The 17,882-nt window shown below is 38.7% G+C and overlaps 1 protein-coding gene across 4 annotated transcripts in view; it reads left to right on the top strand.

Moving 5' to 3' along the window:
• Window positions 1–17,882, top strand: part of samd11 (sterile alpha motif domain containing 11) — an 81,626-nt gene that overhangs the window by 24,032 nt on the left and 39,712 nt on the right. For all 4 annotated transcript variants that reach the window (XM_016484744.1, XM_016484745.1, XM_016484743.1 and 1 more), the window contains exon 3: window positions 11,365–11,537. In XM_016484744.1, the coding sequence (XP_016340230.1) occupies window positions 11,365–11,537 (173 nt within the window). The remainder of the gene's footprint in view (window positions 1–11,364; window positions 11,538–17,882) is intronic.

The following is a 17,882-nucleotide window of genomic DNA, read 5'->3' on the forward strand; positions in this document are numbered from 1 at the left end:
TGCCATACAAGTGATTATGAACTATCACAGTTATTTTTAAATCTAATGGCCCACTTTTCTATTCTGTTTGAGTAATATCCGGGTTTGTAGTTCGTTCATTTGTTGTTGATGCTTTTAATTAGTTTCATATCCTCTCATTCCCCCATTTTGCTTTATGCTTCTGCTTTTTGAAGATGTGGACGTTCTGTGTCTTTGGCCTTCCTTTGGTTTCTCCCTTAAAGGGGTCATATGATGCTGCTAAAAAGAACATTATTTTGTGTATTTGGTGTAATGAAATGTGTTTATGCGGTTTAAAGTTAAAAAACACATTATTTTCCACATACTGTACATTATTGTTTCTCCTCTATGCCCCGCCTTTCTGAAACGCGTCGATTTTTACAAAGCTCATCGGTCTGAAAAAGCGAGGTGTGCTGTGATTGGCCAGCTATCCAGTGCGTTGTGATTGGCCGAATACCTCGTGTGAGACGGAAATGTTACGCCCCTCACCATACTGTCGATGCCGTGTCCCGGCCGGAGCGACGAGACAAAAACATTAAAACCCATTATAAACGAGGCATTTGTTGCATCCAGTGGGGACATAATTAATGATTCTAATGACTTATACTGTCTTTTTACGCGTTGCGTTGCATTGCATCACGCCGCGTAAACATAAAACCCTGTCTGCATTTGTGATCAGAGAAACCTTCTTACTTTGCGTGAACATTTGGGCGGCGTTATGCAAATCTTCCCACATCGTGAGGTAGATATGTGGGGGCATGTTAGAACGAGCCGTTTTAGGTAGGTGTGGCTGACTCTTAACTTTTATAAAGAATATCTCTTTGGATTTGAGATTTTAGTCTTTGCAACTTTACAGATCTTCTTTATGCACCAAGAGCTTGTAACACTCCAAAGAGAAAGGAAAAACTGAAATCGCATCATATGACCCCTTTGAAGATGAAATTTGCAAGTTTAGCACCACTAGTGGTACCAGACGGAATTGCAGAATTTTGTTTAGTGGCTCCAAATTCACTTTGCTGCAGCTAGTGGCACAAAAATTACACACTTCGTCTTTAAGGAAAAAAATAACTGTTTGGAAACAGCTTTCCTAAACACTTTACTTGCCCGCCATTGGTCTTCCAAACAGGTAGCCATGTCCCAAACACACTTGATTGGTTGGAGTCAATGTTGCGCAAATAAACAGAGTAACATTAAAAGAGCCACAGTAATTACACTTTTCAAGGGAACAACAGATGGTGTACAGAGTTGGGATAGTAGAAAGTAGGTATGATGACTCCTTTAACTCTACAACAAGATAAACACTGTGCATACACACTTCCTCTTAAAAACACTCACTTTCACACTATATAAATCTTCACACGTTAATGCTTCCGTGTGAAAGAAATATTAAATGTTGAGAATATAATTAACACATCGGTATTACTTTCACTCAGGATTTTTAATCTACACACACTTTCCCTTTCACTGTACACAGAGTTTATCAATAACTTGTTCATGCTTTCTAACAGTAGTTTGAATACTTCTAAAGAAGTGCTCTTAAATGGTTGACCTGCACCTTATATCTTACGTTACTGATGTCATTTTTTCATTTCAGCAAGTTGGTGCAATAATTTGTTTGCAGGAGGAGTTAAAGGAAGAGTGTGAACAATAAATCATATACTTACTGCTTTTTCTTTAGCATTTGAAATTTACCACTGTATTTGCTAACATGGTGGCTTTCAGTTGACATAAAATTCTTGTGAAGTCCATGCCTCACATCAGTGATGTGATGACATGTCTGCTGTTGCATATCAACAAACTCACTCTCAATTCGGTTGTGAGCCCTGAAAATGGGGAGTCAATTTCGTTACAGAATGTGTTTATCAGTGACTTCAGTAAATGAACTATGTAATGTATTTAGCGAGAATGTGACTCCTTCTGTTTGAGTGTATCTTTTATGAATTAACATCCACAGATCTTGCGAGATTAAATGTAAAAACAAGAACTTGTACAAAACAACAGGTCCTATCATGCCCTATGCAAATGAAAATGGCAACATGCTTTGTGCTGGTGTGTGTTGTCTCTGACCAATCTAGTCTTTGAATCATTCGAGAGACATTCTAAACAGCTCAGTGCTGTTTGTTACTCTAATTACTCAGTACCTGCATTTTTAACAGTTTCGACCCTCAACAGCTATATCAGAGGCAAACCTGCACTATGGTGAAAAGTTTTATTTTCAAGGTTATGAGTAGGGCTGAACGATTTTGGAAAATAATCTAATTGCGATTTTTTTTTGACCAATATTGCGATTTAATATGCAATTATTTTTTAAAGCTCTTTATGTTCTGTATTATTCAACAAAGACAAGCTATAAATCATTGTATAGTATGACCAACACAATATTAGATAGATTAAACATAAATGTTCTTTTCTGTAGGCAAGGCCTATATGTTACGATGAAATTAGGTGATGCATGAATTGATATGAATGCCATTTTTATTTAACAACTACAGTCACATTAGTATATTGACTGATTTGTTGAACTTTGTAACTTACAACCTTGTAAGCATGTAATAATTATGACAACATAAAGCACTGACAAATAAGCCTGGCGTAAACATTAATATAAAAGTCAGTAACAAATCACACAAACTAAAGTAGATTGCAGAAATATAAAAACAATCTGTTGCTTTACCACACTACTTTAGGTAATTCAAAGTGAAGTAGTTTAAGTCTTTGGTTCTTTTAATTGTGATGATTTTGGCTCATTCCAAAATCTTTTCCATGACATTCTAATTTATTGAGATGCACCTGTAGTTATATGGAAACGAAAGAGGTTAACATTCAACCTGTTCTTTTTCATTAGTAGTATTATTTGTGATTTAAATTTTGTGAACAGGAGTTCCTCTTTTGCTATGTTATAAGCTGCAGGCTTCTGATGCTTTCGCTTTTGAATTTGCGATCTTGTTGTCACGTTTTACAAGAAAAGCTAATTGTCTGTTTTGCTTACATCTATACCTTTCACTTTTTAAGACTAAAACAAAAGATGGATTCATTGATATTCTTAATTAAAAAGCACAACAACAGTAAAACAGTAGGCTACAGTTTACATAACATTTAACAAAAACGAATAAGATGAGGCATGGCATAGCCTACACCACATGCTGACAGTGCTTGCATGTTTTTTTTCCCCCACAAGAATACCAACATGTCCATCTTTGGTTTAAGAAGCGGTCTTTTACTTTACTTTAGCATGAAAACCATCCATCGTTTCCTCAATATTTTCATCATTTTTGCTGCGCTCCTTCGCTCTCCTGCTGATGCGGCGAGTATGAACCATGCTCTTCTACAAACGAGCTCAAACGAGTAGTGCGGTTTCGTTATGCTTTCAGTTTCGTTTGCTGTGCTTAAATGTGCTCGACTTGAAGCAGCGCTGCTTAGACTGATCGGTGTGTGTCATCAAAGTACTGCGAGAGCTGACGTCTCCTTATGCTTTCTCTCGCCGTACTTTGATGTCATACACCGATTGATCTTCAAATCGAACACACCTCTTTACTCTCGCGTGTCACGTGACCGAGTGTAATCGCAGCCTCTGCGGTTGAAAATGCAATTAATCGTTCAGCCCTAGTTATGAGTTCATCATAACACCTAGCTTAGGTGCGATATGTGACTGTGGACCTTTGAGCTGTTGTGGTTTATTGTCTTCCTGCTAATTAATTATATGTAGATTTATCCTAATGAAGCATGCTTGATGACATAGAACCATTGTTTGCATGTTTCTGTGCGGACAGATGATTGAATGATTGTGTGTTGTTGTTCCTTTAAGAGTCAGAGTCATTCAGTCGGCCTGGCTGTTGTCTCCCAGGGGAAATGTGCTTCCTTTCCCGTTTTTTCAGCGGAACTAGTGGAGGCTGGCAGGAAATTACACTCCGCTCCGTCTCGTAAATATCTCTTAGAATCTGGGCTTCCCCCCGCTGCGTCCCGGGTCAAGAAAAAGTTGTCACTGGGGGGTTGGGAACAAGGCTGGTTAAAAAACATGGAAGATGGTGATGTCGCAGTCTAAACATTTTAGAGTTGGTCCTTCAAAGAGAACAATCTCAGCAGTTGTTGATGTATTCATTGCACGGCTGGTACACAGCCTTCGGAGGCAAGAAGAAACTGGACGTGGATGGAATAGTTCTCCCAAAAATGAAAATTCTGTCATTATTTACTCACCCTCATGTCGTTCCAAACATGCATGCTGTTATTTTTCCTGTGGAATGCAAAGACATTTTTGAAGATCTTGCAGCACTTTAATGCAACAGTAGACCATAGTGACCAAATAAAAAATAATTGAGGGAAACATGTTTCTATAGATTACTGAAATTTAAGTTGATATTCATGGATAACATTCCTTTCTACAAAGCTTGTGATTAGACTTTTTTGGAGTGTTGTATGGAAAGAAGTGTTTAAAGTCGTAATGAAGTGCAAATAGCGACAGATCTTTTCTTCCGTATTGTGACATACGTCCAAGTGTAAAGGATTATCAGTTTATTCGTCAGTTGTTGATTGGATTTTAAGATGTGGCTGTTGCCCTCAAAAATGAATTTGACTTTGCAGTCGATTGTAAGAAAGGGGCGGGGTTTAAGCAGGCCAAATGATTGGAGAAGTCCTGCATATGTCACCAGAGAGAAGTCCAGAGTTTCATTGGAAGATCAATTATGACATTTTGACAAGGTCAAAAAAAATTATAAATGAAAAGCATGCATGGACGAATCGGTAAAAATTATGTATAATATACATATACAAAAGTGAATTTTCATTTCATGCTGACTTTAAAGGGACAGTTTACTCAAAAATTCTGTCATCATTTACCCTCATGTCATTTCAAACCAGTATGACTGACTTTCTTCTGTGAACCACGAAAGAAGATGTTTTGAAGAATGTTGATACTCAAACACTTGCATTGTCCTACACTGTATGGACATAAAACACTAAGACATTTCTCAGAATATCTTCTGTTGACTTCCACAGAAGAACTGAAGTCATACAGGTTTGGAACGACATTATAGTGAATAAATAAAGACAGAATGTCATTTTTAGGTGAATTTTCCCTTTAATGAGGTATCATTCTTTTATTTCAGATCTTCCACTCTTCTGTGGGATGATGTGATAAAAAGTAGTGGTCGACTGATGAATGGTTTTTTGACAGCCAATGCCGATGCCGATATCTTGGAAAGCAGGGTGGCCGATGGCCGATATAAAGCCGATATAATTGTATTTATTTTAATTAATATTTAAGAAATTTGAAATAAACATACTTATACTTTACATGACAAAGTATTTTCCACAAATAAATAAATATTTAATAAAAATAGAATTAAAAAGGAAGTAAAAAGTGCTTGTTTACGCAAGTAATTGAGGTGTTGACTGTGCGATTCAAATTCGCTAGAGCTGCTTTAATGGCAGCGTAATTAGACAGTGATGTTTTTGCTGTGGAGCGCATGGTATTAGGTGAGGTTTGTTAGCATAGACCAACGCTCATTTGACAGAGTCATTTAAACGCTCATTTGACAGAGTGTTGCTGGAGGGCTGGGTACGGGCAGGAATGGGGGCTGATGCCACACAGTCTCACAACAGCTCCCTCGCTGTGGGGGGTTAGACACGATGTGTGCGCGTGTCTGTGCGCCGTACAAGGGTTTGTGTAGCGGAGTGTTTGTATCCCTCACATGGAGCCGAGGCTATGCTGCTATGGCAACGGCAGGATCCCTCCTCAGGACAGCAGCGAGCAGCCAGGCAGTCTCTGCAGTGTGTTGCATTCATGAATTAAAGCAAATTAGAGCCCACTAGAAAATCGCACCAAACTCACAACAGGCTTTTTCTGTTGATTTTATTAGCCATTTTTGCTTCAAATGGTGATTGCGCTGATGAGCATTTGAAAGCACACTAATATCTTCCACTAGTGACAGGTGAGACGTTAGTTTCAACTAATTTAGTTTGTGCACATCCTAAACTGTCATATATTTTTCAGATGCTATGGAGGTATTAATCAGGATAATGATCTTTAAAAAAGCATCATATGACCCCTTTAATTCTTTTTTTACACCTTTTACACTGTCCTCAAATCTGATTGGCTAAACAGCATTTCAAGTGTGCAGATATTTTGTCCCAAGCATGGGGGCTTTTCACTGTTTGCATCACTCCACTTTTTTGTGTTTGCTGCATTCTAGACTGACTTTCAGTCTCTGCACTGCTCAGCAACACTTATCAGTTGATCCTGCTTTGGCTTTGTTTTGCGATACAAAACATAGACAAAACAATATTATGTCTAAAATGTTATTATTATATTATGTCTAAAATGTTACTTAAAGTTACTTAATGTTAACTTTGCACTCCATTAAATCAAAACTGACAGTTTATAATGTTTATAAGACAGTTTATAAGACATTTATAACGTTACAAAAGAATTCCGTTTCAAATAAATAATGTTCTTCTGAATCTTCTATTCATCAAAAAATCCTCAGGAAAAAAATGTATCACAGTTTCCACAAAAATATTAAGCCTTGCAACTGTTTTCAATATTGATAAAAAATAAGAAATGTTTCTTGAGCATGATTTCTGAAGGATCATGTGACAGCAGCAGCCATTACTCCAGTCTTCAGCTTTGCCATCACAGGAATAAATTATTTTAAAATATATAAAAATTGAAAGCAGTTATATTCAATTGTAGTAATATTTCACAATTTTACAGTTTTTATTGTATTTTTGAGCATAAAATACTTTTTCAAAAACTTTCAAATCGTATCATCTTACTAACCCCAAACTTTTGAACAGTAGTGTATAAATATTTAATAAAAAAAATACATGTAAAATAACCCTTATGAATTTCATTGTAAACTTTATTTTTAAGCTTCGGCTTACTTTATATTAATTGTGGCCTATACATTTCACTTCTCCACTTTTCATTCATACATTCTCAGTTCCAGCTTGGACTCTTGGGAGTGAGTTGGAGTCAGTACCTATCCATAAAGGTCTCCTGTGGCTGTCTTTTTTTAAGGGAGGGGGATCCAAATGCAGGCAGAGAAATCTTGGCACGCATGGCTGGACTGCCACTGACCTCCCCGCGCCGGGAAATGCTTCACTGGGCTGACACAGCCCGCTCACCCTATGGGTCGGGGGGGTTGTTCTGGGTGCGGATGAGAAGCACACTGCCCTTCAGCTCTTTCTTACTTACAATATAACTTACTTCCATAACTATTGAAGCACTGGCAACAAAACAAAACAGTGTAGTTTTGAAAGCTTTTATAATTTGGTTTGGTGAAAGGAAGTTGTTTGCCAGTGTTTGCCAGCTGTATACACGAAAAAAGTTGATTAGATCCCATCACGTGGATGTAACTGAACTCTGTGGCAAATTTGTGGCAAGAAGCACACTGCCCTTCAGCTCTCTCTTACTTACCATATAACTTACTCCATAACTGTTGTAGCACTGGCAACAAAATAAAACAGTGTAGTTTTAAAAACTTTTATAATTTGGTTTCGTGAAAGGAAGTTTTTTTGCCAGTGTTTGCCAACTGCATACATGAAAAAAGTTGATTAGATCCCATCACGTGGATGTAACTGAACTCTGTGGCAAATTTGTGGCAAGAAGGAGTGTGCACAAAGTATATATAATTTCCTTCTCTGAATTAACGAATGTGCCAATAGATTTACGTGGGCACATTAAACCCCGCCACACCAACCCACATGCCCCCACCCCCAGCTTGTGCCAAGTCTGCCCAGTGTCCCGCCTCCACACTTACGCTGCCTATAAACCTTACGCTGTGTGTTTGCAGCACACACACAGACACACACACACACACACAGACACACACACACACACACACACACACACACACACACACACACACAAGTTAGAGCAGACAGACGTGTGACTCATTAGGCATTCGTCCCCCGGGGACAGTGCTGGGGGAGCGGGCCACAGCTGCAGGAATGTCATGAGATGCTACTGCTGTGTGCAAATGTGTGTGTGTGTGTGTGTGTGTATGTGTGTGTGTACCTTAGCAGAAGGCCAGCACACCTTTCAGAAAATACAGCGCCAAGAAAACGTCTCTCGGCTTTTCCATATCATCCTTACTGTCTGAGCCAACAATAAAAAATGTGAGGATGCCTTCAGAACTCAGAAGTAGACTGAAACACATTATACGGCAGATGATACACCGGATAGATCCGGTCCCGCTTGCTGATTAGTCACTACAGCGTTCTAGTTTAAAATGCACGATGTGGTAACAGCTATGATGTGAAACACCTGTTCACCATATTACTGCTCATCACCTTAGAAACCAACTATTAAACTTAGTATACTGGAAAGGGACTGTGTTTTCTAGTGTTCATGAAGTTGGAAAAGAAAATAATGTTTAATGAAAAGTTGTGTCTTTTAATATTTTTATTATTTAGTAATTTTACAATTGGCTCTCGAACCTTATTGCGGTCACATTTAGACTTTGAGCGTGTGAAATTGGATGCAAATAGGATCTGATGTCATGCTCTTCGCTGTTTTTAATTATAAAATAGTAATATTACATTCTAATTGTGTAAATATACCATTTATTAAAGTTCCCAACAACACTTGATTTCAGTCAGGAGGTTTGTCTGTGGCATTTACAGAAGATCCTCTTTTGGTCATGCATCTTCTTGTCATATAAATTTGCAGGCCAGAGCTCGCCAAACTTTAACTTTTGTATGCAGTGGAACACAAAATTTCTTCGCATGAACTTGTGTTTCCTGTCTCCCATATTCAAATGCATATGAATGAAAGTCAATGGCGCTCAAAGTCTAGTTCAGGCCCTGGTCTAGTTTGACTGGGGCTACACTGTAGTAAGTTTTTCAGGAAGAAGCTAAACTACCGTTCAAAAGTTTAGGGTCGGTAAGTTTGTTTATTCACTTATTTGATAAAAAATACAGTAAAAAAACAGTAATACTGTAATATTATTACAATTTAAAATAATTGTTTTCTATTTAATATATTTCGAAATGTAATTTATTCATGTTATGGCAAAGCTTGATTTATCATTGATTTATCAGCTATCACTTCAATCTTCAGTGTCACACAAGTTTTCAGAAATCATTTTAAAATGCTGATTTGCTGCTCAAGAAAAATGTATTATTATTATTATTATTATTATTATTATTATCATCAATTTTTAAAACAGTTGTGCTACTTAATATTTTTTGTGAAAAACATGACACATTCTTTTTTTCAGGAATCTCGATGAAAAGAAAATTCAAAAGAACAGCATTTTTCTTTTTTGAATAGAAATCTTTTGTAATCTTAAACTGTCACTTTAAATCTTACTGACTCCAAACTTTTGCACAGTAACATATATATTCTTCATCTTCAGCCAGAGGTCACAGTGTGTGTCTTTTTTATATTTGCTTGTTACAGACCAATATAACTTTGAGCAAAGTTTTCTCCTGGCTTGTTATGGCTTATCTAAGGGCAGCTTTACTGTGCTGTAATTTTGCTGTTTTCTTGCTCCCTCTTGTGAGGTCTTTTCCATGAGGAGACTGTGAGAACATCTCTCATAAGTTCGAGGCGTCTCAGCTCATGAGTTTTATGGGACGTAAGACAGAAACCCCAACCAAGCTGATTACTCACTTCGGGTTTACATGTGTGATTTTATATTTGCGTGTGTGTGTGTGTGTGTGTGTGTGTGTGTTTGTACAAATGTATATATAGCGCATCTCATTAAAGGGCAGACATTATGTGTGGGCGGACTTATTCATAGAAATGCTGCTTAGAGGAAATTCATATTCAATATTTTTCCATGCCTGAGTGACAGAGTGTGTGTGATGGTGTGAATGTGTGTGTGTATGTACATGTAGGCGGGAATTGAAGCCCAGGTTTTTTATGTTTTTGTTTTGAAGCACCCTCCCTGACTCCCTCTGTGCGGAAGTGTTACCGGAAATAGTGCGCAGCCGCCCCCGGTTCTGCGTCAGTTACGCCGAATAAAGCGAGGGGGCTGGACGGGGGCTTTCCGGGAGGACGTTGAGACATACCCCCACTAGTCACTGACACAGTTTGCATTTTGGGAAAAGTGCTTCATTTAGGCTAATATTTAAAATAAAATTGACATGGTTTTTATAATTTGAGTCACACACAATAAGTAAATGTATGGTTACATGTACACATGTAAACGTATTTTTGGGCATCTATAAATGTGCTTTTATTTAAGTTTCCAGAGCTTTTCCCATGTGTATCTCTCAGTCACAAGCAGCACGACTGGTGCTGAATAAATATATGGTCACATATATTATGTTTATGATGCGACAGCGTACCCCTCTTTTCCATACTGTTTTTGCAATCTGTTTAGTCTCTTTTTTCCGCTTTTTTTCCCTTCACTTTCTTAATCTTCTCTTTTTCCCTTCAAATCCTCTCTTTCTCCCTCTCTGCTCTCTGTTCACTCATGGATAGAGATAGAAGCACAGAAATCTGCACTGACCCCTTCAGGTCACATTAAAGGTCGCCCAGCTTCACACACTAAACCCTGAGGGCCTCTCATCCCCTTCATCCTTCGCTGTCTTTAGATGTCTGATGCGGATTGAGGGAAAGAGGAAGAGAAGGAATCACTATCACGTCTCGTTCACTCATCCATCCTCCATCACTGGTCTCGTGGATCAATGGTCTTTCCCTCTGCATGGCTCTCTCTGACTGAGTTTTGCTGTTATTTAGGGAGTTCAGCGTGTTGTGCATTTCCTTCTTTCTGTCATTACTTCCTCATGGTTTGTGACCTATGATTCATCATTTGAGATTCATAATTCAAATGAGGCTGATCTGAGCAATGAGGCTGATCTGTGTAGGTCATATGACAGCAGGAGAAACTAGAATGACAATTTGCTGGAATTTAGTGTAAAAACAGGGATTTTCAGTCCTTTTGAAACCATGGATCCCGGGTTCCTTAAATGTGATGACATACCTTGATTTAGAATATTATAATTTAGGATTAACTGGTAATAATGTAAAAATAATAATAAAATAAAATAAATAGTTTATTTATTTATGTATTTTTTGTTGTATTTATTTATTTATGTTTTTACACTATTAACTTTTGCAGAGTATGGTGTATCTGTTGGGTAAGTTATGAATTCACATTGCTTTAAGTCTGTGTATGTACCGAAAACTCTAGCCTTTCATGAATCAAATTACATGAATGCAAATGTGAAAACACATAATGAATATGACTGTAATCCATTCAGAATGTGTTTTATCAGCCTAAAGAGAACTGAAACCTCAACCAGCATATGACAGATCGGGAACATTAGCCATTTCTCTGTACCGCAGCTCAAGCCAGTAAAATCAGAGAAGGCTGTTCCCAGAGTCTCAGTCTGTCTGTCCCCTCTGTGCTCCTGCAGAACCGTGGGCGACTGGCAGAGAAACGCGCCATCCCCTTGCCGCCAACACGGGTGCCCAAAAAGGAGCTGGCCTCCGTTTTCAGCAGTGACGACAGTGAGGGCAGCGAGCGGGCCAGCGGAGATCATGCAGACATCAAGCAGGAAGAGCTGCATTACACTATCATGAGAAAGAGGTGAGAATTTGTTGTGTGTGTGTATATATGTGTGAGTGTGTGGGTGGGCAAAAAGTTGAGTGCCAATCCCAGTGCCAGGGATTGATACATCAACCATAATCTGCTGGAAAGGGGCTAGCCATATCAAACATCTGTATAGCACCAAAGAGATTTTAACACCCCTTAGGTCTTTACCCTCATAGCTCCTTATTTTGACACACACGTACCCTCTATCACACACAAATACACTCATTTACTTTTCTGGCAGACGCTACAGACACACACAGGATGTGCCAACAAAATACCCATGCTTGTGAGCCCACAGGATACACACACAGAAATAAACACGAGGCCTTCTTATGAACCAAAAAGTGATATTGTCGATGAGGTATTTGCAGTCATGGCAACTTTCTTGATGCCGTAGATCTCAGAACGGTTTGAGTGGCCACCTGATTCGTTTCCTTTGTGTTAAAGTTAAATTAACACCTTTAATATTTCAGCATGTACCTTAACCGCATACACAATTCTATTTTGGTTGTAGCTCTTGTTAAAGACTGTGGAAAGCAAGAGAGTACTTGGTCACCATAGGCTAAAGGGCCGTTCACATCAAGGATGATAACTATGAAGTTTTAATAATCGTTTTAATTCTACAAGAATAGGGAAGTCCACTCTACAGCTATAATGCTAACAACACAGCTAAACAATAGCATTCAGAATGATTTTTTTTCCCCAGCTGTTGAATGATAAAAACATTGATAGCCAATCTATGGCTGCACTATGGTGGGACCATTTCAGTAGCTGAAAGTACCATATAAAAATCGTTGAGTATCATGGTATATCAAAGTACTTTTTTTGTTAGTGCTTTAAATGGCCATTTAAGTTTATTTTTATATTCATAAGTTGCATGCATTTAAAAAAAAGCATGGACGAAATCTTTCAAAAACCTAGTGAACTACTTAAGCAATTACTCAACTCACTCTAAACACAAATATTGGTTATTACCTTATAATTACACTAAGCATTTTTGTTGATACTTTTTAGTATTTTTTAATAAAGTCAACACAACACTGGGATTGTGATCTCTGTGAAGTATATATTCAGCGCAGCCTTAGAATTTGGCCTAAGTGAGACGGCATAATTAAGTTTCCCATTATTTGAAACAGTCTTAATATTTGCTATCCACAAAAAATAAAACCCATCCAATGATGTGTTACAAGTTCCACATCTCCATCTTCAATCAGTGTGAGGGAAACGAAGGAATTCAGTGTTCATTAAATCTTCATGAGCTGCGTTTGGCCTCCCTCCTCTCTGGCACACAAGCCTGAAGAAGCTTATGAGCCTGCGGTCAGTGCAGCAGTGAGCTAAGAACAGTGGCTGAAGCGAACGGTTTTTCCGCCAGCGTTTTCGCTCTGCCTAAATGCATCACAGGTGATAACTAGCCAGCAGATGTCAGCCCTGGCAGGTGAGTCTGGGGAACCACATTTTTGTCAAGACCATCTCCGCTTCTACTAAAGAACTTGTTGAAAAGCCCGGCCTTGAGGTTCTGATCTATTATTAAGTATTCTTTAATCACTAGAGCATGCCTTTCAAAGCTAGCTGTTGCTTTGAGACTTCAGGTTTTCTGTCTTCCGAGGGTCTTTAGGTGATTTTTCACTCAAGTTTTTTGAATTGAAGTGTCAGCAGTAGTTTCGGTGGTGTTTGCAGTGAGAGTTTGTGTTGGCGGTGTCTGCATGCGCTGCTGTGGATAGTTGAATCTCCAGGAAGCTTCAGTGCTTCTAATGAGAAGAGTAAGAGAAGACAATATTCTCTTTTCTCATTAGCCATTCGGCTCGTGCTAAAAATGTCTCGGTTAGCCCTAGCTCCTGTCAGGCTTTTTTAGAGCAACCGCCAATGCGTCTAGCGATAATTTGACTTATTTAGTTGCCTTTCTGTTTAACACCTCTTTTGCCGTGAAGATGTGCCATAATAGCTGTAGCTGTGCAGTTATACACTTTTTTTCCCTGCAGTAAATGGCGAATGAATTCCAATGGTTGAGTCATTTGAGTATAAGAGGCTTGGGTTTATGCCCACTGGTGTTAAGCGGTAAATTTGGGTCATTACACAGCACTGTTGGGATATCATTCTCAAGGCAGCCTATACGTACATATGAGGTCGTGCCCTCATCCATCATAGGCAGGTCATAGCTGGATCAGTCCATTTTCTTGAGCCTTACAACCTAACACAGGATGCTAGCTAGCTGTCATACTCATAAAAAACATCACTGGCTAAAACGGAGTGATGTGAGGGTGCTTTTGCTGTGCTGTGCAGTGTGCACTGAAAACACCAGATGTGTTCACAAGCACAACTTGAATATGATTATGTTGTCGAATAAAGAAGGGCTCCGAGTTCTTACCTTGGAGCGGATCATCCCTGAATGCCCAGGTACAAACCTAAGCCCTCATCTGCACGACTTTCTTGGTCACTTCCTTCACTCAACCACCGATCCGCTGGCAGCCACTTACCCTGTGACACCAAGGATGGCACAGGAACCAGAACCGGCAAGCTAAACTTATTACAGTGATCTCCCCCCAACACTTCAGACGCCCGCGCGTGAAGATGCTAATGAATTTAAAGAACACTTATGACTGATATCTAGGGCTTTTACCCTGTTAAAGGCGACGGACTGCAAGGAGCTGCGTCTCTCCTCTGTTCCGGGGCCGCTCACCTCACCCATACTTTACTCAGATGAGGATCTGACCGAAAGAGATAATGGGATGTTCAATCTATGAAATTAAATTTCCATTGAGCTGGACTGGGTAAGTGAGTTGTGGAGGGGTCTTAACAAATTGGATTTAGTGAATGGATGGTGAAGTATGGCGAATTCTTTTTTGCGTTTGATCGTATTTACGCCTCATCATTGCAGTTTATATTAGTGTTGTGGTAGAGTGTGCATAGCATTTCTTCAGTCCAAATGTACCTGCTAATATGTACTATATACAGTGGGGTTCCAAAAGCATGAGACCGCTTCTGTTTAATGTTTTTCTAATTTAATGCAAATTATATTATCAGCTTAACATTAAAGTTGCATTTAAATGAACTTCCAAATGTCTCAGTACTTGTTTTTCTCTTTTGTTTTAATGAGAACTTTAGCTGCATGATCGATGTTTGTTTAAAACCTGATGATCATATTGTCCAGCATGATTTGAGATGATCCAAAGAGCTTCTTGCGCATCAATGGAAGCACGAATATCTGACCATTTGTACAAAGAAGTTCAATGTCACAAATTTACTTAAATAGGGAAGAATCTGATATTTTTATTATTAATTTTTTGTTATGTTTCTTTTGTTTTACAGTTTTTTTTTTAATCCTAAAATTTTGTTTAGTTTATTTCCAGGTTTAAAAAAGATTTTGAATCCCAGATTTTCAGAATTTTATTGAATCTCAGAATTTTGGACCTCGATGTACTATAACATCATGCCCAAAAATATAAAAAAACAAAATAAGTGCAATTTTAGATGCGGGCCTGACGAATATATGTTTGCGCAATAGTGCGCGTTTAGTTTTCAGGGGATTTCCAGCCACTGCTGTGAGAAAAGCCGATACACTTTGACACCTTAAAGAAGACTCCCTATATCTTTTAACCAGATTAATGTTAATGGTCAGCAGGTTTATAGGTGATTAGTCCTCAGTCCTACTGTATCCTGCAAGCATACATGTTTGGTTTCTTTTTTAGAAAACAAGCTGCGCTTAGGCTGAAGCGTAGCGCTTGGCTTGGTCTTTTATATTCCTTTTATCTTAGTGATTTCACATGTGGAGGTTGAGGGTCTTCAGGTCATGGTGCACTAGAATGAGTCTAAATACCATACTGAATAACAGAATAACAAGTTTGGTTTTATAATCTTTGAAATGTAAGTAAAATCGGCTGATAAAGACAACGACATGCACCAACTGGCCTCTTATCTGAAAACGTTCACTTTTGCCTTCTGCTTTAGCAATAAAATGTGCAAGTATGAGATGTTTGTCATAGTATTAGTCTTCAAGGTCATGCCAATCATTTCCTGAAGCCTACCTGTGCACAGTCAGGTGTGTCAACACCAGGGCATTGAGAATTGCTGACTGCTTGTCTGGGTCATTACTGAGTAACCATCATGGATTATATAAGATAGTATACTAACCCAGAGGACTACCTGCTAAGAAAAGCCTCCAAAAAAGATCGCCCATCCTATATGATCTATGTTATTGCTAATGTAACGATAAAGCCAATTTCGTCTCTTGTGTAAAACTATCTGCCATTTAATTGTTGATTTACTTAGGATACTCTCACGATTTTTGTTGATTTTTCTTATTTAATTACAACCGATGGAAAAAACTACAGAAACATAAGTGGATTAGATGAAGTAGGGGAGGAGGAGGCAGGTTGATTCCAGAATGGCGGACCCTCCCCTTGAGCACGAGGGACAGGGAAAGGAAATAAATCAGACAACTGTTGCACCTGTCTGGATAGAAATACTGACTGTCTTCCCCCGGGTTTCTGCGGCCTCTTCAGAGAAGGGCCTGACCTGTCTGTGTTTAGGATTAGAAGCGTTTGTCCAGCAAGGCGTGCCGTCCTCTTCTCTGGTGGCTGTCTGGACCTGAATGTAAGCACTCGGCTAGCCAGAAGTGGAAATCAGCTGGTCCAAACCTCAGGACCGAAGCCAACCCAAACCAGCGTCTTTAGCTCACTGTGACTGGCCAGGCTCTTAAAATGCTGGTATGTACAGTCAAGGGCATTTTCATCTGATGGTTAAACTGTTTTTTTAAATTATAGCAATATTGTTGAGTGCCTCAACACTGGGTATTTTTTGGAAATTTTACTCTGATAAACAACAGACAAATAGTAGACCCATATGTTATACATTTATGGGAATGTCTAGTAGCCTGGTTGTGAATAATTTTCTTTTAAAGGTTTTTTGCACTTGCAAAGACATTCGGAAAATGATGAACAGCCGCTTGCATGAAATGGTCTAGGTTAAGGATGCCTTCACTTTTTTTTTGCGTAAGGGCTGTTTTTGTTTGGCTGGTTTTGGTACGGTTACACAGGTTTAATAGAATCGTCCATATTCAAGCATCTGTGTGGTCTCAGGAAGAATTGATGTGTACTCAAAAGTTTACTTCAAGTTCAAATGATGTGACCATGTGCGCCATTCATTCATTTTTGTTTTGTTAAAGCATTTTCCTGTGCAGTTCTGGAGCGTTGCACGACACACTGCTGGGAAGGGGACGTGATGCTGTAGGATTCCTGGAAAGAACCTTCTCTTAAGGCAATAATTAGTGGTTGGGTTCCAGTTCTGGAACTTTTAGAATGTCTAGGGCTCTTCCCAAGGAATGGCTGTAGGCTTACCTTTCTACAGTTTACTATTTACAGGAAAACGAGCCCTGTTTTTGAAAAGTGGACAAATTAATTCTGCTATGTTCGCTACAACAGTTTTGTTGATTTATACCCACACTTTCTAAATTCATAGGGCTGCAATTAAGGCCAAATCCAAAACATGCACACTTTTTTAAACATTATTTTTGAATGCGTATTTTTAACTTTAACTGGTATATTTCAAAACATTTTACCATAGCGATGCTATATTTTAAAAAATCTACTTTAACTCATCAATTAATGTATTGACATAAGTGTATTTATGTCAGACTTGGTGTGAACCGTCTGTAGCTTTTGTTTGCAGTTTCGTTATTTCTGCAAAGATTTTCAGTCATCCAAGTGATTGGATGGGATATAAAACAATAAAATTGCTTTGAATGCAACTGTAGACCACTTGTTCATGTAAAATCAGTCTGTATTGTGCTGTAAATAACTTTGGTATAAGCATTTGCTAAAACGTAAACGTATCGCATTGAACACTCATCTCAACTCCCTGCACTTCGCTTGCCTGTCAAGCAATGTAAAAAGTTATATCAGTGAAGATGTTTTAATCAGGTGTTGTTTTCCTGTTAGCATCTCCTTTGATTGGTTTTGCTTCAACCACATGAGTTAATCAGTGTCATTAATGTCACATCTACAGAGGGCAGCTGTCTTTAAACAGACGTTGTACCACATCACACAGCTCTCAGGCTTTTTCCGCTGTACGCTTTTTCTAATTATCCAACACCGCAATGTTCAATGTGGCGAAATAATATTTTGTTTCACTTCTACTTTTCTGGGTTCCCGCATGCTTATCGACCTCCCATCAGCTTTTATAAAGCAGGAACAACAGGAAAGCTCAGGAGAACGCACTGCGCTCTAATTTATTTATGTATCTATTTCGATATTTATTTATTGCTCTCCTTGCTAGCTGAGGCCTGGCTGCTCAGTCTGAATGTGAGCAGAATAACAACAGAGAAAAAAAAAACAGAAATATTGA

The sequence above is a fragment of the Sinocyclocheilus anshuiensis genome, unplaced genomic scaffold (assembly GCF_001515605.1).
Source record: "Sinocyclocheilus anshuiensis isolate Anshui unplaced genomic scaffold, SAMN03320099.WGS_v1.1 scaffold1114, whole genome shotgun sequence".
NCBI classification, from domain to species: Eukaryota; Metazoa; Chordata; class Actinopteri; order Cypriniformes; family Cyprinidae; genus Sinocyclocheilus; species Sinocyclocheilus anshuiensis.